At 46.8% G+C, this 22,753-nt stretch overlaps 1 protein-coding gene across 2 annotated transcripts in view; it reads right to left on the bottom strand.

Annotated features, from left to right (window-relative positions):
- PTPRN2 (protein tyrosine phosphatase receptor type N2) overlaps positions 1-22,753 on the bottom strand; it is a 1,009,572-nt gene that overhangs the window by 849,668 nt on the left and 137,151 nt on the right. Inside the window, exon 1 of one of the 2 annotated variants that reach the window (XM_037735320.1) lies at positions 10,890-10,960. The exons of the other annotated variant lie outside the window; for it this stretch is intronic. Within the exon in view, the coding sequence (XP_037591248.1) occupies positions 10,890-10,941 (52 nt within the window). The 5' untranslated portion in view covers positions 10,942-10,960. Of the gene's footprint in view, positions 1-10,889; positions 10,961-22,753 lie in introns of those variants that run through there. 2 annotated transcript variants of the gene reach the window in all.

Raw genomic sequence — 22,753 nt, 5'->3', positions numbered from 1 at the left:
TGACACAACCAGCTACTCTCCTGATGACACAACCAGCTACTGTCCTGATGACACAACCAGCTACTCTCCTGATGACACAACCAGCTACTCTCCTGATACAACCGGCTACTCTCCTGATGACGCAACCATCTACTTTCCTGATGACACAACCAGCTGCTCTCCTGATGACGCAACCAGCTACTGTCCTGATACAATCAGCTACTGTCCTGACACAACCAGCTACTCTCCTGATGACACAACCAGCTGCTCTCCTGATGACACAACCAGCTACTCTCCTGACACAATCAGCTACTGTCCTGATACAACCAGCTACTCTCCTGATGACACAACCGGCTGCTTTCCTGATGACACAACCAGCTGCTTTCCTGATAATACAACCAGCTACCTTCCTGACCTACCGAGAGGGCAGAAACCACACCTCTGCTCTCTGTTTTCCAGTTCACCTTTGCTCTGCAGTCAGTACTCAGGGACCCCATGATGGCATTGGTGAACAAACAGAAAGCTGATGAATGACATCAAACAAACAAAAACGACCTGTAGCAGGTGACTTCAAGAAACCCTCCTGCTTTCCTTCCTCAGGGGAGAGAACCAGCGGCCTTGCTGGCTAGGTTTGGAAGGGTTACCCTAGGCCCTACGCGCCATCCTCTCTAAGTGTCCACCAGCCTCTTCGGCCGGGCTGACACTGGACACCACCTGGACCCCACCTCCACCAGATTTGAACATCGCTGCTCTGGTGTGCAGCCTGCTCACCAGACTTACTTGAGCACTCTGTGGATGTACAGAAAGGGTTTATAACCACAGGTCCATTCTGCCAACACAAACTGCATGCCACAGGCCCCACCTTAGAGTTACCACTGAGGACTTATTCCCCTACCTCACCCTACAGTGGCTTATTAATATCCCACGCATGCAAATCTCCTCAAAAACCCTCAACAAAGTACGCAGGCCACCCATGCCTCCTACTCATTCAATTGATTAATGAAAAAGATTCTTAAGGGAAAATTAAACAAATCAGGTGATTTAGCCTAGTTTTAGTTACTAAGAAGGGACTTCAGAGTAGTTCACCAATTGTCTCTAAGGATTTTCAATAGGAGAGCATTCACCGGAGGGCTGGGTGGTCCCCTAAAAGACTCTGCCTCTGTAAGAGCTACAATCCCCATGTCTGCCGTGGCTGGGGCTCCATGTCCCCACGACATGTCTGGTGGCAGCTACCACAGTCCTGTTTCATCCAGAAATCTAAGTGTTGGGTTCTGGTTTCTTCTTCACATTCACCTTTGGGGTTAGTTTCAGAAACAGCAAATCCTATAATCCATGGTTCACAAGCCTGACCACACATCAGAACCATCCCTAGATATTTTCCATACAGGTGCCTGTCCCTGGGCCCCATGCACTGGAGAAAGCCTATAAAGTTCCACCTTGGCACCCAGGAATGATAATCTAGCTTCGCTCCATAGTCAGCCAGGCTTGGGACAACTGTGGTGGATGATGTGATTGCATCAGGCAGCCCTCATTTGCAGGTCCAACCTGCAGGGATACATGGCCAGAGTTTAGATATGCACCCCCAACCGTGAACCACACAGTCCAGATTTCAATTACATGGCATATTAACTGAGTAACTACATAAAGTACAATGCGTGCTGCCAGCTCTAGTCCACAAACGACCACACGCTAACAGCCATGTGGGACAGGCAGCCGTGTGGGGATCGGCCAGGGTGCCTGTCACTCAGCTCAGCACAGACAGCAAAGAATGGAGCTGTGTGGCTGCATCATCTCCCAGGGAGAAACCACACATTTCACAGAAGTGGATTATCAGAAGAAAGAACAGACCAACAAAGATAAAAGAGCACCAAAGAATGAAAAGGGATGGTGCTAGAGGTGAAATTCCAAAGAAAAGCCAGGGGGCAGTGAAAAGACAGCTTGCTGGGGAACATGGACCGGCTACCATGTTCACTCAAGGTACGTGGCCGCAGGAACCTAAGGAAGGCGACTCATCCGCACACAGCAGGGAAGTGGCAGTGCGGGAAATAATCACGTTGTCTGGAGGAAATGGGACGAGAAGACCTTCACAGTAAAGGGATACTCAGAGGCACTTCATCACCATGAAATGGCAAAGTGCAAAATATTGGAGGGCAATCCAGACTCAGAAAGGGGTTGACATTCAGCAAGCCATAGGGAGAATGCTCACACCTATCACAGCCCAGACAAGCATGCAAGTGCCACTTACACTATATCGAGATGCTGTAGCTCTCACTGTCTCCCTGTGTTGTCACGGTGTACTACATCAAGATGCTGTAGCTCTCAGTGTCCCGGTGTGTTGTCACACTGTACTACATCGAGATGCTGTAGTTCTCACTGTCTCCCTGTGTTAAGTCACGGTGTACTACATCAAGATGCTGTAGCTCTCAGTGTCCTGGTGTGTTGTCACACTGTACTACATCGAGATGCTGTAGCTCTCAGTGTCCTGGTGTGTTAAGTCACACTGTACTACATAGAGATGCTGTAGCTCTCACTGTCTCCGTGTGTTAAGTCATGGTGTACTACATCAAGATGCTGTAGCTCTCAGTGTCCTGGTGTGTTGTCACACTGTACTACATACATCGAGATGCTGTAGCTTTCAATGTCCTGGTATGTTAAGTTACACTGTAGTACATCGAAATGCTGTAGCTCTCAGTGTCCACAGGGTTGAGTCATGGTGTACTACATTGAGATGCTGTAGCTCTCAGTGTCCCACTGTGTCACACTGTACTACATTGCAGTGCTCTAGCTCTCAGTTTCCCCACTGTGTTAAGTCATGATGTATTACAATGAGATGCTCTAACTCTGTGTCCTGCTGTGTCAAGTCATGGTGTGCTACATTGAGATGCTGTAGCTCTTACTGTCCCCCTGTGTTGTCATGGTGTACTACATCAAGATGCTGTAGCTTTCAATGTCCCACTGTGTTAAATCACAGTGTAGTATTACATTGAGATGCTGTAGCTCTCGGTGTCCCACTATGTTAAGACATGGTGTACTATATCAAGATGCTGTAGCCCTCAGTGTCCTGCTGTATTGTCATGGTGTACTACATTGAGATACTATAGCTCACAGTATCCCACTGTGTTAAGTCACAGTGTACTATGTTGAGATGCTGTATCCCACTATGTTAAGTCATGGTGTACTACATCAAGATGCTGTAGCTCTTACTGTCCTACTGTGTTAAATCCTGGTGTACTACATCAAGATGTCCTAGCTCTCAGTTTTCCCACTGTTAAGTCACAGTGTACTATATCAAGATGCTGTAGCTTTCAGTTTCCCTGCTGTGTTAAGTCACAATGTAATATATCAAGTTGTAAGTCACAGTATACTACATTCAAGATGTTCTAGCTCTGTGTCCTGCTGTGTTAAGTCATGGTGTACTATGTTGCAATGCTGTAGCTCTCAGTTTCCCCACTGTATTGGCACAGTGTACTACATCAAAATGCTGTAGCTCTCACTGTGCCGCCGTGACAATGTACTACATCGAGATGCCATAGCTCTCAGTGTCCCACTGTGTTATCATGGTGTATTATGTCAAGATGTTCTAGCTCTCACTGTCCTGCTGTGATAAGTCACAGTGTACTACATCAAGATGTTCTAGTTCTCAGTGTCCCACTGTGTTGTCATGGTATATAACATCGAGATATTCTAGCTCTCACTGTCCCACTATGATAAGTCATGGTGTACTACATGGTGATGTTCTAGCTCAGCGTTCTGCTGTGTTAAATCATGATGTGCTACATCAAGATGCTGTAGCTCTCAATGTCCCACTGCATTAAGTCATGGTGTACTACATCAAAAGATGCTCTAGTTCTCAGTGTTCTGCTGTGTTAAGCCACAGTGTGCTACATTGAGATGCTGTAGCTGTCAGTGTTCTGCTGTTAAGTCACAGTGTACTGCCTCAAGATGCTCTAGTTCTCAGTGTTCTGCTGTGTTAAGTCACAGTGTACTATATTGAGATGCTCTGGTTCTGTGTCCTGCTGTGTTGTCATGGTGTACTACCTCAAGATGCTGTAGTTCTCAGTGTTCCATTCTGTTAAGTCACAGTGTACTATATCAAGATGTTCTAGCTCTCAGCATCCCGCTGTGTTAAGTCACAGTGTACTATATCAAGATCCTGTAGCCCTCAGTGTCCTGCTATGTTAAGTCACAGTGTACTATATCAAGATCCTGTAGCCCTCAGTGTCCTGCTTTGTTAAGTCACTGTGTGCTACACTGAGATGCTGTAGTTCTCAGTGTTCCCTTGTAAGTCACAGTGTACTACATCGAGATGTTCTAGCTGTTACTGACTCCATGTTTTAAATCGTGGTGTACTACATTGAGATGCCCTAACTCTCAGTGTCCCACTGTGTTAAGTGACAGTGTGCTACATGGAGATGCTGTAGCTCTCAGTTTCCCCACTGTGTTGTCATGGTGTACTACATCAAGATGCTCTAGCTCTCACTGTCCTGCATGTCATGGTATACTATATTGGGATGCTCTAGCTCTCTGGGTCCCACTTTGTTAAGTCACGGTGTACTACATCATTGTCAGTGTCACTGCTTTCATTTCCCTACACAGTTATAACTGATTATAAGAGTTTGTAATATTTTCATAACAATGTTACAGGTCATGGAATAATCTCACTTGCCTATAAGTTATTCCAATGGTTCACACAGTCCTTGCCACTTCTCCTTCACTGTGCAGTGAGATACAGCCTGGTATTGGTTTTGTGCTTGACTCTGACGCTCTTGCCATCTTTTGTAAGGTCCTGTGTTTAAATATTGCATTTCAGGCAGCTGTAGTGTTTCCAACTTTGAGGAGGGATCTGGAGCCTGAAGACCTGTGTCCTTGGCAGTGACCTGTGTGTGGACCCACCTTTCTGAAATTAGACCCAGATGCTATCTCAAACCTAAAAAAACATTTTCTTGACATCAAGCACTTTTGGCCTCGAAAGCTCCCTTTTAGAAAATGGCTGTTTTGCAAACATTATATAAGCTGTCACCAGCAAGAATTCCTTCGCTACTGTAATCACTAATCAGAGACTGAGGAAGTCTCGGTCAAGAGCACAGGGCGTCAGAACTCTCAGAGGTGCCCAGCAGAGCGACTGATCTCTCTCCAAGTCCCTGCTCTGGGAGGGTCGGCCCTGACTCACACAGCCCTCCTTCCACATCACACCAGGAGACCTGCCACACAGCACTGCAGCCGGAGTGAGTGAAACACCTGCTGAGCACTTGGAGAGGAGAGTCCAATTCACAAGCCTCCAGCACTCTGCATGGCCAGTGTTCACCACCCAGGGATTTCCAAGATCACACATCATGTTGGACTGGACTCAGAAGCTCAGCACTTCATTATTTTATTATCTTCAAATCTAAAAGAAGGGGCAGTCATTATTTCAAAGCCCACTCCTGAAGGAAAAGGCTCATCGACACCAGTGCTGGGTACCGAATCCACCTGTGTTAGTGTCAGACCCTGAGCTGTGCCAAATCCTCAGTGCCTCTATTCTTTACTCAACAGGCATCTGCTGAAACTCTGCCACATTGCCCACAGTTATGTTCTTGTGCATCAAGGACCTGACCCCCAAGATCCCCAGAGCTTTGGGGCATTTTGTGAGCGGTTCCTGCCACATTTGTGTCCAGCACAACAGTGAGTAAAGGACTGGGAAAGTGTTCTCCCTCCCAGGCCCTCCTATCTCCTAAAGAAAAGGGAACGTGTTCTCTGCCAAGTCCTCCTGTCTCCTAGAGTGACTGAGTCAAGAACTGGGAACATGTTCTCCCTCCCAAGTTCTCCTGTCTGTTTTCCTTCCCAAGGCAGGCAGGACGCATTGTGTTACAGCGAGCTGGCCTTGGCCTGAACTCAGAGAGCCAGCACCCCAAAGCTGCAGTGGTGAGGAGGAGACTGCCCACCTGGGAAAACGCCCCTAGGTCTTCAGCCAAGACGATGGGCACAGCCTCAGCCTCCTGACTCTTGCTGACCACAACGCCCCTAGGTCTTCAGCCAAGACGATGGGCACAGCCTCAGCCTCCTGACTCTTGCTGACCACGGGTTACCTCAGCTCTTCTCTCCTTTGAGGGTATCTGAGCCACATGTGGCTCTTTTCAGAACACAGAATCTTGGCTCTGTCTTTTCCTGGGCTTGGGGTCCCTGGGACTCTGGCTTCAGGCACAGGGTCCAGCATATATTCCTCCTTCTTCATCAAAAGCCAATGAGATCAGCATAGTTGCAAAGCTCCCTTATGTTTTTAATGAGAAGAGTTATTTACAAAAAGAGGCCGTTTGACAAGTACCGTGCAAAGCAATTCACACCACTGCACGTTACCCGAGTTCCCTTCCCTCCGAGCCCCAAGCTGTCATGGCTGTGAGTCATCCAAGTGGGCTTCCCAGAAGACAATCCCAGTGATGAGTGGTTCCTGCCTCCCTCCTCCAGCCACATTTGTGAAATGTGCAAGCAGCGGCGTCTGCTGTGGAAGCAGGGATGAAAGGATGGCTCTGAGTCAGTCTCCTCTGTGTCCCTGTTAATGAGATGCAGCAGTTGCACAAGGGGCAGGTCACAGGCGGTTCTGGCTCACAGGCGCTCTGGGTTCCAACAGGGCCTAACAGAGATGTCCAAATCCAGGATCACCTCCCCATACTTGATCAGACCCATAACAGCTTAGAAAGCACAACACACCCAGTTCTGCCCCCGTCATCCTCTGGTCAAGTATCTGAGTTCAAGGTCATTTCTGAACTGAGGATTCCCACATCTCATTAGACCTGTGTGGCTCAGATATTTACTTCAGGCTTGGGAAACAAGGGCCAGCTGCACCCGTTGTCAGTCCCATTATGGCTGGAGGTCCCATTGTGGATGGAGGGCTGCTGGGTCCCCTTACAGCTGGAGATCCACTGGGTCCCCTTACGGCTGGTAGTCCGCCACATCCCTTTATGGCTGGAGGTCCGCTGGGTCCCATTATGGCTGGAGGTCCGCTGGGTCCCATTATGGCTGGAGGTCCGCTGGGTCCCACTGCGGCTGGAGGTCCGCTGGGTCCCACTGCGGCTGGAGGTCCGCTGGGTCCCATTATGGCTGGAGGTCCGCTGGGTCCCACTGCGGCTGGAGGTCCGCTGGGTCCCATTATGGCTGGAGGTCCGCTGGGTCCCACTGTGGCTGGAGGTCTGCCAGGTCCCACTGCGGCTGAAGGCCCACTGGATCCTTTATGGCTGGAGGTCTGCCGGGTCCCTTTACAGCTGGAGGTCTACACATCAAGTCCTGAACAGCTCTTGGGCCTTCTGGTGAAAAGCTGACTGAACTCACACTTGAAAAAAGAGCTCAGCCTGTGGATACTAGTGACACCCGCCCTGGTAGGAAATGCAAATGTAAGGCTGCTTTTGTTCCTTGTCGTTTTCAAATTTATTTTAAAGTTGGGGTGACAAGCGCTCGGTTTTTGCGCACTGAGTGAAGGGCAACGTTTCATTATTTATGCAAAGTGCATCGACAAAGTGACGTTGAAAGCTTTTGCCATATTTTCCTCTTTGTAGTTTCTCCAAGTGAGATATGTCAAGAAGCAGCTTCCCTGTGATGTACCTCAAAATAAATGGAAAGAAAGAAACGCAGCAGATGGCTTGGATTAAATCCGAACAGTGATAAGTTCTGCTTTTAGGACAGCTGGGTAATGTACTCTTTGCTCAAAAACATGTTTGATCTGAAACACAAAAACAATCTTACGGTTTCCATGAAAATGAAAGAAAAACGAGGCTGAATAGTGGGGTAAATTGCTAGCTTTCTCCCCAGCATGCTCTGGGCTTCTTTGGGAGCCACGTGCTCTGTTTGATGTAAATGAGATAGAACTGAAATTAAAAATTTTTACATTTAAAAGTAGTGACCAAACCTATTTATGAATGCCTTTGGGAAAATAAATAATTATTATTAGCCCTAAGGTTTAGGGTTAAAATAAATAAAGTTTGTCTTAATGCTGAACAACTTGGGGACACCTTCATTTTCAGATCTGTGAAATATTCTCAAGCAACGTATGCTGGAACTGGAGACCAAGTTACTGATGAGGGAGGTAGTTTGGTTCTTGGCAGTCAAGTTCTGCATTAATAATCAAGCCTCATCACAGAAATACTTAAATCCACTTTTCATAGAATTATCTACTGAAAAGTATCACTAAAATGCAGTTTTGCTAGAATACATTAATTTTTCAAGCTGACTGAATCTTCCTAAGAGATTGAAAACTACGAAGGAGCTGGCCTATAAGGAACTGAATCGCAGTCAACCTTTTAAGAAATGCAGATCGTGTGGTTCAATTCATTCACTTGAGAAAAAAAAAGGAAAGGCAGATCAGAATGCAAATCCGAGGTAGGTTCTTAAACTGCAAAAGACAGCATCCATGTCTCTGAAAAAGCCTCAGGCTCTCTGGCCAGCCTGGCTGGGGAGAGTTGGACTGTCAGAAGTACCAGCAAGCCCCATCCATGGCAGCTTCCAATACCATCTGATTTTCTGAATTACAAATCTGGACATGGAATTGAGCCGGAAAACTCTGAATGCTGCCAGATTCTCATTTCAGATGCACACAAATACTCTTGCATGTCTAAAGGAAGTAAAATAAAAGGAAGATTGAAGGAAAAAGAAGGAAAAGGAGCCCTCTACTCCACACGAAACAGCAAACGCCATCTGAAGGTCTCGGAAGCTGCACTGACGTGATACCCGGACTGGAACTGCCAGCTTCTGGGACCACCATTCGGACCTGGTCTCAATAATCTTCCCGAGCTTGGCCAGCTCACAGAAGCTCAAGCTTACAAGCAGTTGGTGGTTAATCTGCACGGTCAGTAGAGACGAAGAAAGGCTTTAAGGCCACTGCCCACTGCTGCTGCTCTCCAGAGACAAAGCGAGCAGAGGATGACGATGGCAAGTCGGGGTCCAGGCCAGTTTCCCAAATAGGAACCATGGCCACTAAACCAGAGACCACAGGTGTTCTTTCCCTGCTCCTCAGCCCGAAGCAACAAGAAAAAGGAAGCCTGAGGTGACGCCACAAAATGCAAATTTACCTTCAACACTGTCACTTGTTAAGACAGCAAAGAAAAGAGCCTTGAGCCATGAACAAATTGTATAAATCGACTCCTTTGGGAAACAAGCAAGAGACCCAAGAGAAACCATGGGGAAGACACCAGGATCCATGTTCCCCTCTCTCCCCTACTGCTGGCCCAGACTTAAGCCACACGGGAGAAAAGGAAGTAGATTTGGGAGCTTCCCTCCACCCATGGCAGCCTTCCCTTGCTAAGTGATGCAAGCCTGACCTTTCCTGGGAGCAACCATGACCTCAAGGGGAAACGGTGAACCTCAGGACATGCAATGGTCCTGCCCAAGCTTCCTTTCCAGTGCCCCTGCCTGTCCTATCCAGGGCACTCCCAAACTGTCTCAATGAAAATGTCCCTAGAGGGGAAGAGGTCTCAGAGATTAGCCCCTCTTGTCCCTCATTTTTTTTTTTTTTTTTTTGAGACGAAGTCTCACTCTACCACCCAGGCTGAAGTACAATGGCACAATCTCAGCTCACTGCAACCTCCACTTCTTGGGTTCAAAAGATTATCCTGCCTCAGCCTCCTGAGTAGCTGAGATTACTAGTTTTTGTATTTTTAGTAGAGACGAGGTTTCACCATGTTGGCCAGGCTGGTCTCGAACCCTTGACCTGTAGTGTTACGCCTACCTTGGCCTCCCAAAGTGCTGGGATTACAGGTGTGAGCTGCCACAACTGGCCCCTCATTTTCTAGATGAGGAAAGAGAGAAACTGGGACATGACAGTCCCTTTATGGCCTGCACTGGAATTGAATCATGAAAATTGCTTTGCATGGAGTTCTGCTGTGCTCTGTAGTTTGCAGGTATTATTTCCTTTTATCCTCACAACTCCTCCTCTAAGGTGGTAATTACCTTATTTTCACTTTTTAGATGAGGCTAAAGAGCTCCACGGTGCCGAGCGGAGAGGCACCTGTCGGATTCTGGCACCTGCTGCACCACCCTCCAGGTGCCCAGTGGTTTCTCTGCGGGGAACACAGGCTTACACATGGCACGGAAGTGCTCCGTGACGTGCACATGTGGACGCAGAGAGGCCAAAGAGGGCAGGCACATGGCACCATCTGTTCTGTTTACGAGTGGTCCGTTCTTCTCTGGGCTTTATTGAGCAACCGCCCAAGTGGAAGAAAAGCAATCATGAAACAAGGCATCATATCGACTCCCCCAGCCGTAATGGGATTGTGTCAAGGAGCAAAGCGAAGCGTTGTTTTCAGAAACTCTGCCAATTAATGTTTATTGCTCCCAAAGTCCGTGATTATAACACACTAGCTCCGGGTGGCTGAGTGAACGTCGCTTCATGCAAAAACAGGGACAACGTCTGTGACCTCTGGAGATGAAGATTAAAGAACTGACCCTCCTGCTGCCTCCATTATTAACATGTCTCTAGCTACAGTCAAACAGACCGTATGTGCGTGGGGAACGGGCTCACACACACACACGCCAGCACGCGTCATGCCCGGTGGTCAGGAAATGCTCTTCTACCAGGGACTGAGACGGCCGCAAAGCACAGCCCTGAGAGCAGAGTCAAGCACAATGCTGCTGCTTGGCGCCGGTGGCTAGGCGTGTGCGGTGCCCTCGAGAAGGTCTGAGGGCCTTGGGGCCCAGGGGCGCTAACCATCAGCCTCATCTCCCATGCCAGCTGCCAGGGTCTGGGGCCCAGGTGTTTTGAAGAAGGCACCCTGTAGGTATAACTACCACCCACCATCAGGTTACTGTGAGTAAAGGAGGGGCCTCTCCATCATGTAGACATCACTTGAGGCCTTAAAACAAAACAACCATGTTCATTGCTGCTAAGAACCCAAAACAATAGGCTGAAAAGTCCTGATGCGCTGTCAGGAAAGACGGAAGAGTCCTACCTAGTCCATCCTCACTGACGCCTTCACACCTGACTCTGCCCAGGACTTCCATTCTGCCTGGCTTCCAAATGTCAGGAGTTCTCTTAACCTGTCACCAAGTGTTAAAAGAGAGCGATGAAACCCAATAAGCCAGTCTGAGCAACTCCAAACTAGGAGTTTGAAATGAAATGAAACTCACAAATGAAACTCGCTCCTACAAGAGGGCAGGGGAGCTGGAGCACTTTCTTTCATCCTGAAATGGAAAAACATTCACTTTTAACAATAAGAAAACACGAGGTGGTGAAGGCACAGCGGTGTCAGACATGGCTCCCAGCGCATCCGGGCAAGGGGGCTGCGAAGAGGAGGGTGGCAGTGAGACCCTCGGGAAAGCCTTCGGGGAAAGCCACTGGGTCGTTCTTTTAAACCACGTGTGCCCCTGGACAGAAACTGCACGGGAAAAAACGAACATTATCTGTGGCCCAGCCATCTGAGGAAACGGCTGCTACAACGTCTATTTCTCTCCGTAGTTGAGATCACAGCATTGGTACTGATATTGGTCTATTTATTATATTACTTATGATGTCTCCATCATTGAGATCACAGCACTGGTATGCTTCATAGCTTCCTTTGTCCTTTAACATGATTCCACCAGGATTTTCTTACGTTCTTAAGACACTGCTAAGCATAATTCTAGCAGCCAGATGGTATCCGTCACAGAGTCGCCGTCACCCGACCAGGCCTCTGTCTCACAGGTCACTTTCAGTCAGTGCTCAAAGGGGGCCGAGCAGTGATCTAAGGGGGGCAGTTACAGTTCAGAGGCAGAGTTCCTTCCTCATTCTTACGGGGAATTCAGGCACTATGTCTTTGTGTCACGTATGGAGTTAGTTTAATTAACTTGATGTTTTGGGTTGTTATTTTTCCCCAATATTTCTAATTGATGTTCTTACATATCTTACTTTTCTAGTTCAGGTCTTTTCCAATAAAGACAGAGCTTTTTCATGGCAGTGGAAATTACAAAAGCAGCTGCCCTCATGCAGAGCGTCCCGAGGGCATCCCAACTGCACCCTGGTGCCAGGACAGCCTCATTGCAAGAAAAACAGGGTGTGGGAGGATTTGCAGATTCTAACTGACCCGGCCAAATCAACCTGTGGGCACATGGCGAGTTGGTGGCCAAGCCTGACCTGAGACCAAGGCTTCAGATTCCTAGCACTGACCGTCTTGCTTGCTAAGATATAATATTCTCATCTAACTGCTCTGTACTAAGAATATGCTTCCTGATCCAACCAACGTGTTTCAGAGGTACTGTACCCATGCCAGGGCAGGGCAGACTGTTCCTGCGTCCCCAGCACTTGCCCAGCCAAGGGGCTTTCCTGAAGCCAAGAGCATGGCGAGGCAGCAACAGAGACCCTGCTCCGCAGCAGAAGCTGCCCCGCGTCTCCAGGGAAGAGCACGTTCAACCGGAACTGAAGCACGTTCCGACAGATCCACATTCCTTCCCGCATGAGGGAAGCCTTGAGGAGGTCCTGCTAGGCTCTCAGCGCTGGCCCTTCGCAGTTGCTCCTCCCACAGCCCGGAGCTCAGCATCCCTTCTCCGGGACGTCCTGCCACCAGGCACTCTCTGCACCGCCCACTCTGCCACCATCTCTGCCTCCTTCCCGCTGACCGTCAGCCCAAAGCTGGGTCCCCGCTGCGGCTTCCACACACCCTTAGACCCGCTGGTGATGTGCCGTCTCCCTCATTCCCGGCCTGGGAGAGCCTGGCCTGATCGCACGTACCTCCTGCCACCCTCTGCTCAAGCACATGGCCATCCCCACAGCAGAGCCCGTCCAGGAGGAAAGAACTCAGCTCCAGACCGCCAGCAGGCAAACGTTCAGGAAGATGGGCTCAACTCAGTTTCTGGTTTTTCACTAATTTACAGCTTTTTTGTTAAATGCAATCTGAATTCAATTGGATGCAGGAGTGGGTTTCCGTAATACGCCATTGATGGTGAGCTAATGGGGTCTGAAGTGTCAAGTCCAAATCTCCAAACAAAAGTGATCATTTAAAAGGAAGATGTGAAAGGGGGTGCATATGAAGCCCAAAGACATGTGAGATTCCCCAAACCCAACCAACTGGCGTGGAGACCACACAGCGTAGCCACACTCATGGGACCAGAAGATTTCTTAAACAACAATGCTTTGTAAATATTCCAAGGAGCAGGAGAATCCACCTGAATTGAAAGTGGGCTCAAGAATGCAGCAAGCTCAGCATGGGATGGGATGAGGGAGAGCAGCCTGCCGGCATCACAGGCAGAGAGGCCTCTTAGACCCGGAAGTCAGTGCCACACGTGGAGGTCTCTGGTGAAGGTGAAAACCACCCCAGTCACCTTCATGGAAATGCTTCAGGGTGTGTGGCCCCAGGCATGCTTCCAGAAGTGCTCCGTGGTTTGTGGGGCTTCACACGGCTCAGTGCAGCCCTGGTTCTGCTGGACTCCCACTCCAAGAGCCAAGATCACTGCATGGGAGTGCGTGCTTCTTGTCCTAATGGACAGGGAACCGTTTGGTGGTGTCGCTACCACAAGAGATATGGCAGGGCTGCGGGATCAATGAAGCCCTCAGGCCCACTCAGCCCCTTGTGGGGCCGATGCTGTGTCTCTGCAGGGAGCTGGAGCCTGCCCTGGGATTTCCAGGAAACAAGGCCAGCTCAGCACAGACGCAGCTCCCATGAGAGCATGGAACCCAGCTCACACTCCCACTATGAAAGAAACACCTGGTGACTGCCCTGGAGTGAAAGCAGGAGAAGCGGGGAGGAGCCCCCCCGCCTCAGAATGGTCCCTGCACGGAGACTGCCAGGCAGTGGCCATCTGACCCTGGCTGTGTCTGGCCGTGGCACCAGAGCAGACATGTTTGACTCCAATCAGACTGAAGGGGTGAAGTCGCCCTGGGGGAGCTGGCTAATGAGGACCACCCAAGACCCCAGAACATGGCAAGTGCAAAGAGCTTGGGCTGAGGAAAACAAGCTCAAATTCATCACTGTGATTTCAAGCAAATCAGAACCAAATTCTTGTCTTTGTCTCAATGAGAATGTTTTCAGTGACAGATCAGGGCCAGTTTGAACACTGGGTACTCACTCGTTCACACCGGGTACTGGATACACACTGAGCACACACTGGGCACATACTGGGCGCACAAGACTCACACTGGGCACATACTGGGCTCAGGTCGACCACTGGGCACACACTGGGCAAACACTGGGCACACACTGGTCACACACTGACACTGGGCACACACTGACTCACTGGGCACACACTGACTCACTGGGCACACACTGGGCACACATCAACTCACACTGGGCACATATTGGGCACACAGTGACTCACTCTGGGCACACACCGACTCACACTGGGCACACACTAGACACATCAACTCACACTGGGCACATACTGGGCACACATCAACTCACACTGGGCACACAATGGCTCACACCGGGCACACACTGAGCATACTCTGGTTTATACCAGGCACACATTGGGCACACACTGGCTCATACTGGGCACACACTGGCTCACAGTGGGCACACACTGAGCACACACCAGGCTCACAATGGCTCACGCTGGGCACACACCAGGCACACACTGGGTCACAGCCACAAACCCGAGGGACAGGCTGGTGCTCAAGAAGCTGTGTCCGAGTGCTCCACCATGTTATCCAGGACCTGCTCGTCCCTCTCTCTGACCTGCCTGCTGGACATCAGCACCAGCCCTCAAGTGCCAGCAGTGACAAGCCTACCTGCTGTCCTGCCCACCTGAGCAGAAATGCAGAGCCCTGCCCAGCATCCTCAGAGTCTAGTCCACTCTAACAGGATCCACTTTGGTCACATGACCCTTCCTGAGCCAATCACTGCAGCCATGACCATGGAATATTCTGGCCGACTTGCAGGAGGCCTTGTCCAGGGCAGGGAGGGGAGGACCTTTAGTGAAGTGTGAGGGAAAAGAGAAACACGACACGGTCAGGGAGATGCCACAGGTGCTCCCCATATCCTCAGGGGGACCACACAGTGACTCATGAGGAGCAGCAGGGTGGGCACGGGACGGCCTTGCACCAGGGCGAAAGCATTGGGCGCTCCAGAATTCCAGGCCTGTTCCCTGAACAAGCATCCAAACCTGTCAAGCTAAAGCTAACTACAAATGACAAAGTCCTGTACACACAGAGCTCAGGTCACAGATTTCAAACGCTTCGGTCATGAAAAGCTAACCTCTGAGTCATCCTGGGACAGTGTTGGGAGGGGCAGGGTGCAAGCTCTGGCCCAGGCCCCACCTCTACCAGGGAAGGCAAGCATCACTTAAATGCCTGCAGCCTCCTGCAAAGTTTTCTGAGACTATCAGCAAAGATAAAATGTTTTAAAGCCCCTGGAATACGTTTAAAGTATTATGCAAACAAACAACAGCTATTAGAAATATCACTTTATAAACTTTTTATTGAAATATTGTGCATTCCAAAGAATGCACCGATGAGGACACACTCGATGCTGCCTGAACACACAGCCTGGCCCAGGATTTCCAGGAAGCAAGGCCAGCTCAGAACAGACGCAAGTCCCATAAAACAGAGTTTAAGACAAGCCTCCCCTGCACTAGAACTGCTTACAGTCTTGCTACAGAAGAAACACCTGGTGACTAACCTGGGGTGAAAACAGGGAAGGGGGAAGAGCCCCCACAACCTTATGAATTTTTACAAAACGAACACACCCACCCAGACACAGATTCGTCACCGACAAGCCCCTACCCATCCTCTCAGTCACCATCATTCTAAATTCCAGGCTGAACATGAGCTTTGCCTGTTGAAACTTCAGGTCAATGGAATCACACTCTGTGCTCTTTTGAATCTGGCTTCCTTGCACAACATCACATTCATGAGAGTCATCTGTGCTGCTCTGTGCCACGGTAGCTGGTGGTTTTTTACTGCTCTATAGTATTTAATTGTATGAAACATCCCACAGTTATTTATACATTCTACTGTGGATAGACGTATAAGTTATTTCAGTTGTAAACTGTTATAAATCAAGCTGCTGGGAACATTCTTGGGCATTTTTGTATATTTAAGTTTGCATTCCTACTGGGTATGTACTCACAGGAGTGGAATTACCAGACCATAAAAGACGAATGTGTTCAGCTTCCACAGATACGAACCAAGCTGCTAGACACATTCTTGTACATGTCCTTTGCAAACCTCAATCTGCATTTCTGCTGGGAATACGTGAATCTAAGGGTGAAATTATTCGATCACAGGGTATAAAAAATATATGGCTACATTTGCCACTTTATTTCGAAGTCTACAGGCAAAGTTGCTGGTGATATGGATCTATAGCAACGTCCACTTTTTATCCCTGGCATGGGTAAGCTGGCCCTTCCTTCTGCTTTTCTTGATCAGGCTTGCCAGAAATTTATATTCAAATCTTTTAAAGAATCAACAATTGGTGTTGTTCATTCTCTTTATGTTGTACATTTGTTTTCTATTAACATTGTTTTTGCTCTTCTTTTTATCATATTCTTATACGTCTTTAACTTCAATTTTCTGTTCTTTTTCTAAATTCTTTAGACACATGTTTATTTACCTTTTCTTCTTTTCTATTAAAAGCATTTGAGATTATAATTTATTTCTAACCATAGCTTTAGCTTGATCCCAAAACTCCCACAATTGTTTAATATTGTATTTTTATTTTAGTTCAGTTCAAAGCGTCTTCAGATTTCTATCGACATTTCTTCTTTGACACATGGGGCATTTAGAAGAGTACTGCCTCATTTCCAAACATTTAGGTATTTCTAGGGGTTTTTTTTCCCATTGTTTTTAGCTTAATTTCTTTCACCAAAGAAACACTCTGAGATGATCATTTTCAATAGGCATGCCATGTGCACTTGAACAGAACACAGGTTCTATTTGATAGGTGCAGTGTTCCAGTTAGGCCGAGATTGCTAACCTCGTTCTTCAGACTTCTTTGGCATCTCTAAATACGTGATAGAACATACATACCAATAATAAAAGCAAACATGCATAAAATGCATTTGGGATTGTGCATTATTCTTTCCTTTAATTATCACAATATTTGCTTTATATATTTGAAAATTATATCAGGTGCATCAAATTTATAATTATCATGTGTTCCTGATAGACTAATCCTTATTTTGTATGACCCTTTTTATCTCAAAAAATGCTTCCTGCCTTAAGATCTACTTTGTGTATTAGTTTAGATATACCAGCTTTCTTTAGATTAATGTTTTCATTGTATTCTCTTCCAGCCTTTCAACCTTTTATATCTCAACATTGAAGGTAGTGCCTTGTAAGCGGCATGGTTTTGATTTTTAGTGGCACTCTTTAATTTTTGATTGGAATATTTATCTCATTTATTTGCAATGAAATTACTAATATATTAGAATTTATATCTACTATCTTATCTTGGTTTTTTATTTGTCTTATCTGTTTTATTTTCCCCTTTACTCTTTTTTATTGCTTTCTTTTGGATTGAGTGTTTTTATTGTTATTTTTATTCCCTTTCTTAGCTTGTTAGCTATTCTTTTTGCGGTTATTCTAGAAATAACAACATGAGTCCTTGACTTATTATGGTGCAACACACGTAACTGCATCCCAAATGGTGTCAGAAAGACTGGATATCCACATGCAAAGAACAAAACTGGACTGTCATCTTACACACACACACACACACACACACACACACACACACACACACATCAACTAAAAATGGATTGCTGCCTTAAATGTAACTCCTGAAATGGTAAACCTCCTAGAAGAAAACATAGAAAAAACCTTCATGACATTGGTCTTGGCAATTATTTTTCGGATCTGACACCAAAAACTCAAGCAACAAAAGCAGAAATAGACAAGTAAGACTACATCAAACTAAAGTTTTTGCACAGCAAAAGGAACAATCCACAGAGTGAAAAGGCAGCCTACAGAATAGAATAAAATACTTGCATATCATATAACTTTATTAAAGTTAATATCCAAAATGTATAAGGAACTGCTAAAACTCAATAACCAAAAACAAAATATCCTGATTTTTTGCTTAATGGGCAAAAGGACCAGAATATACACTTCTCACAAGAAGAAATACAAATGGACTACAGATATACAACATCACTAATCATTGGCAAAATCAAAATCAACACTACAATGAGCTATCATATCACACTTGTTGGATAGCTATTATCAAAAAAAAAAAAAGAGTCTTGGTGAAGATTGTAAACTGCTGTGGAGATACAGAAAGAACCTATGTACTATGGGAAACAGTACCTCAAAAAATTAAAAATGGAGCTACGATTTGATCCAGCAATCCCACAGCTGGGCTTTTACCCAAAAGAGTCAAAATCAAGATCTCCAAAGAGATACTTGCATTCCCACACTCACTGTGGCATCATTTGCAATATCCAAGAGGTGGAAACAACCCGAATGTCCATCAAGAGTTGGACAGGTTTTTAAAATGTGGCGTATCTATGCAATGAAACATTACTCGGCCTTAAAAAAGAAAATCCTGCCATAAGTGACAACATAGATGAACCCGGAAGACATGAGCTGAGTGAAATCATCCAGGCACAGAAAGAAAACACTGCATGATTGCACTTAGACAAGGCTTCTAAAATAGTCAATTCCTAGAAACAGAGAGAAGATGATGGTTTCCAGGGGCTGGGTGGGGGTAAGGGTGGGGAGCTGCTAATCAATGGGTATAAAGTTTTAGTTCTGCAGGATGAACGAGGGGTAGAGATCTGTGGTACAACATCACAGCTATGGTCAACAATACTGTGCCATGGCCTTAAAGTGTTAAAAGGGTAGATCATGTTACACATTCTTTCCACAAAAAAGAACATGGATCCCTGACTTATTACAGTGTAACACGCATTATCACATCCTGGAAAATGCCAAAACCTGAGAACACTCACTCCTTTACCTTCTGTGCAGTCAATATTCATGTTGATTCACCAAACCACTGACACCTCCCACTGCTGTCCCTGCCTTCCTTACTTCCTTGTTTCCACATGGGATTATTTTCCTTCTGCCAGAAGTCCCCGCAGTATTTTCCTAAGAGTCATCTGCTGATGGAGTCTCTCAAGTCCTGTTTGTCTGGACATGTCTTGATTTCATCTTTATACTGAGAAACATTTCCAGTGAGTACAGAACTTGAGCTGATGGGTGTTTTCTTCCATCACATGGGAGGTTCACCACACTGCCTTCTGGTCTCCATGGTTTCTGGCGAAACAATTCATCAGTAGAGATGAATGTCATATGCTTTTTCTCTGCTTGCTTTCCAGATTTTCTCTTAAACTTTGGTTTTTGCTAATTTTAGGATGATGTTGAGACATAGGGTTTTCTTTGTATTCATTCTGTGAGGTTGAACTAACTATACAAAACTGCCAATATTCAACTGTTATTTATCTTAAAAATAGCTACATAATAGATCTTTTAAAATCCAGGGTTTGGTATCTTTCTTCAGGTTTGAAAAGACATCTTGGCTATCATTGCCTTGAATATTGCTTCTTTCTTTTCTTTCTCCTATTCTGGGACTCCACTTACACGTACAGGCCTTTCCAACAGATCTCACATGCCTCATATACTCTCTCCTATGCTGTTTCTCAGTTTTGATCTGTTACTCGGCCTGGTTATTCCCATGGACCTTCATGCAGCTCCCTCATCCACTCTTCCTTCACACCCAATCTTTTGTGATACCCATCTATTGAGTTCTTAATTTCAGGTCTAGAATTTCCATTTGATTACTTTGTTCATAGAATCAATTTTTCTGGTGAAATTGTCCACTTACCTCTTATTTTCTTGAACATATCAATCAGAGTTCTTTTAAAATTTGACTGTGACAAGTAGGTATACTATTGTCATCTGTTTTCGTGTCTTGGTCTTGCTTCTTGACAACTGAAATTCAGACATTACATATGAAACTGCAGAGACTCTGGCTGATTCTATCTTCTCATATTCCTCCTCGCTAGACAGCCAGATGGAGGGTAGGTCCCCTTAACTCAAGTGAGGCCTGAGCCAACAGTTCAGACCTGTCATTCTTGGAAGGATCAGTCTAGTGGTTTATTCTCACACCTATGGCGTGACTCATCTGGGGCCGGGAGGTGGGGTGTGTGTTATGGTCCCTTTTTCTTAGAAGTTCCTGAATTCCAGTTGTATCTCTTCAGCATTATGAGACTGCCAAAAATTCTGCCCTGCCTTTCCATAGCTTTCTGATCAGCCTCTTCCTCAACTCAAGAGTTTGGCCAGTGTGTCAAAGGTGAAAGCCACAGGTGCTGATTGCCTCTGCCTACTTTCTCTTTGGGATCCATTCTTGATATCCTCAAGACCTGGTAACCTTTGCAGCTCAAACATCAATTTGTGGGTAGCTCACCCTGTGAGGTAGCCAAGTGCTCTGTGGGATTCACTGCCTCTTCTCCACAACCCTTACCTCATTTCTAGCCTCGTTGGACAGGAATCACAAATGCCCCCAGGAGACAGGCAGCCCACAGGGATCAGCTCCCCAACAGTGCCCTCCAATGGGTCTGTCTTAAAAGTTTTATTGGCTGGGCACGGTGGCTCATGCCTGTAATCCCAGCACTTTGAGAGGCCGAGGCAGGCAGATCACCTGAGGTCAGGAGTTCAAGACCAGCCTGACCAATACGGTGAAACCCTGTATCTACTAAAAATACAAAAATTAGCCGGGTGTGGTGGCAGGTGCCCGTAGTCCCAGCTACTTGGGAGGCTGAGAAAGGAGAATTGCTTGAACCCAGGAGGCAAAGTTGCAGTGAGCCGAGATCGTGCAACTGCACTCCAGCCTGGGCAACAGAGCAAGACTCTATCTCAAAAAAACCCAAAACAAACAAAAAGTTTTATTTTATTTTTAATTGACAAATAATTGTACATATGTGCGGGGTGCAACGTGATATTTCAATACACATATACACAGTGGGATGATTGAATCAGGCTCATTAACAGAATCTTGGCCTCTGAAATCCCAGCTGCCTCCATAGCTCCCAAAGCTGATGTTCCATATATTTTATCCAACACTGCTAGTTGTTCTCCGCAGGAAATCTGATCTGATGCAAACAGATCATTATAGCCAAGAGAAGGTCAGTTCTGACCATTGATTTTCTTGGAATTTGCTAAAGATGAATTGTGCTGTGTGAAAATACACTTTAAGCTGACACCTAGCTGATTAGCATATAGGGTTTAGCAGCACTTCCACAGCTAGGGACTTCCTCAAAGACACTCTTTGACCAGAGGCCAGCAAACTGCAGCCATTGGACCTACCCCACCTGTCTTTCATATAGGGCCTGGGAAAGCAAAATAAACCTTGGGACTCCAAAACCACTAGGCTAAAGGGAAAAGTCAAGCTGGGCACTGCTCAGGGCACCCCTGCCTCTCACTCTGTGCAAAGTCATCCCTCTGAGGCTCCCCTGAGACAATTGCATATCTCCTTGTTCCCGCTCCCCTACTGTTTATGTAAAAATGCAGATTCACTGAGCCAGGCTCAATAGTGTTTTCTGTGGAAGGCTGGTCAAGGACTCAGGAGAATGCAACTTTTTGTCTCTTCCCTACTTCTAACCTGGAAGCCCCCACTTCCAGTCGTCCCACCTTACTGCACCAAACCAAAGCACATCTCACACATACTGATTGACGTCTCATGGCTCCCTAAAATGTATAAAAGCAGACTGTACACCGGACCACCTCAGGCACGTCTCAGGCCTTGCGGAGGCCGTGTCACGGGCGTGTCCTTAACCTGGCAAAATTAACTTTCTAAATTCACTGAGACCTGTCTCACGGGCCTTGGAGCTAAGAATAGTTTTTACATTTTTAAAGGGTTGTAGGAAACAGGAGAAAGAGAAGGAGAAGAAGAAGTGGGGAAGGGAGAAGAAAGGAGGAGAAGAGGAGGAGGAGCGGGGGCAGTGAGAAGAGGAGTAAGGAGGAGGAGAAAACAGTTACCATATGTGGCTTTCAGAGCCAAGATATTTATCAGCTGGTCTTTACAGAGAAAGCTTGCCAACCCCAGTTCACGACCATCTCTAATTCTTTTAAATATCAAGTCATGGTGTATATTAGAATAAAGATTGCATAGTAAATGCAGCTTTAATAGACACAGAAAGTAAAGATATGGAAATCAGTTTGTATTCATTGCAAGACAAGTCTCTGAAAGATCAGCAAGACGGCCCAGTCTGTGGAGCCCCAGGCTTATTTACAGGGTGCACCTTGTAGTGCCCACAAGGAAGGTAGGTCTTTTGGAAATAATTTTACAATGTGGAAATATTGACTGATTTATTGATGAGAAACCCAGGGAGGAGCTGGTTTGGGGTTCCGTGACTCCATGCTGAGGCTCCATCTGCATTTCCTGTCACGCTCTACCAAGTCATTTAGAAAATATCTCCATTTCTCTATGCTCACATGAGTCTTACTGGGTCCTGACAACCTCCTGACCTCTTACCCTAATGAGTCTTCATTTCTGAGTAGACATTTCTCCCAAACTCAGTTGCAACAACAGATGGTGTGTGGCCACAGCCCATGAAGGTAGGGACTTAGGCTCAAAACTGCCTTCTTGTGAGCAAAGTCACCTCCTCAAACATCCTCCAAAGACCTGACGTTCAGACACCAAACGCTCCAGGCTCAGCTCCCAAAAGCTAGATGGACTGTCTGTTCAGGCCTCAAATCAGAGGCTGTGGTGCCTGTGGTATCCCAGGACTGGTGCCATAGGGTTCTAGACTAGCTCCAGGCAGACTTCCTCAACAACAGCGATGGTGATGGTGGTCAGAGTGATGGTGATGGGGTGGTGGTGACAGTGGTGGTGGTGACAGTGGTGGTGACGGCGGTAGCATTAGTAGCTATGGGTATGGTGGTGATGGGAGTGATGGTGATGGGGTG

Source organism: Cebus imitator, unplaced genomic scaffold (genome assembly GCF_001604975.1).
Source record: "Cebus imitator isolate Cc_AM_T3 unplaced genomic scaffold, Cebus_imitator-1.0 Scaffold20, whole genome shotgun sequence".
Lineage (NCBI taxonomy): Eukaryota > Metazoa > Chordata > Mammalia > Primates > Cebidae > Cebus > Cebus imitator.
This window is presented reverse-complemented; position numbering and strand designations above follow the sequence as displayed.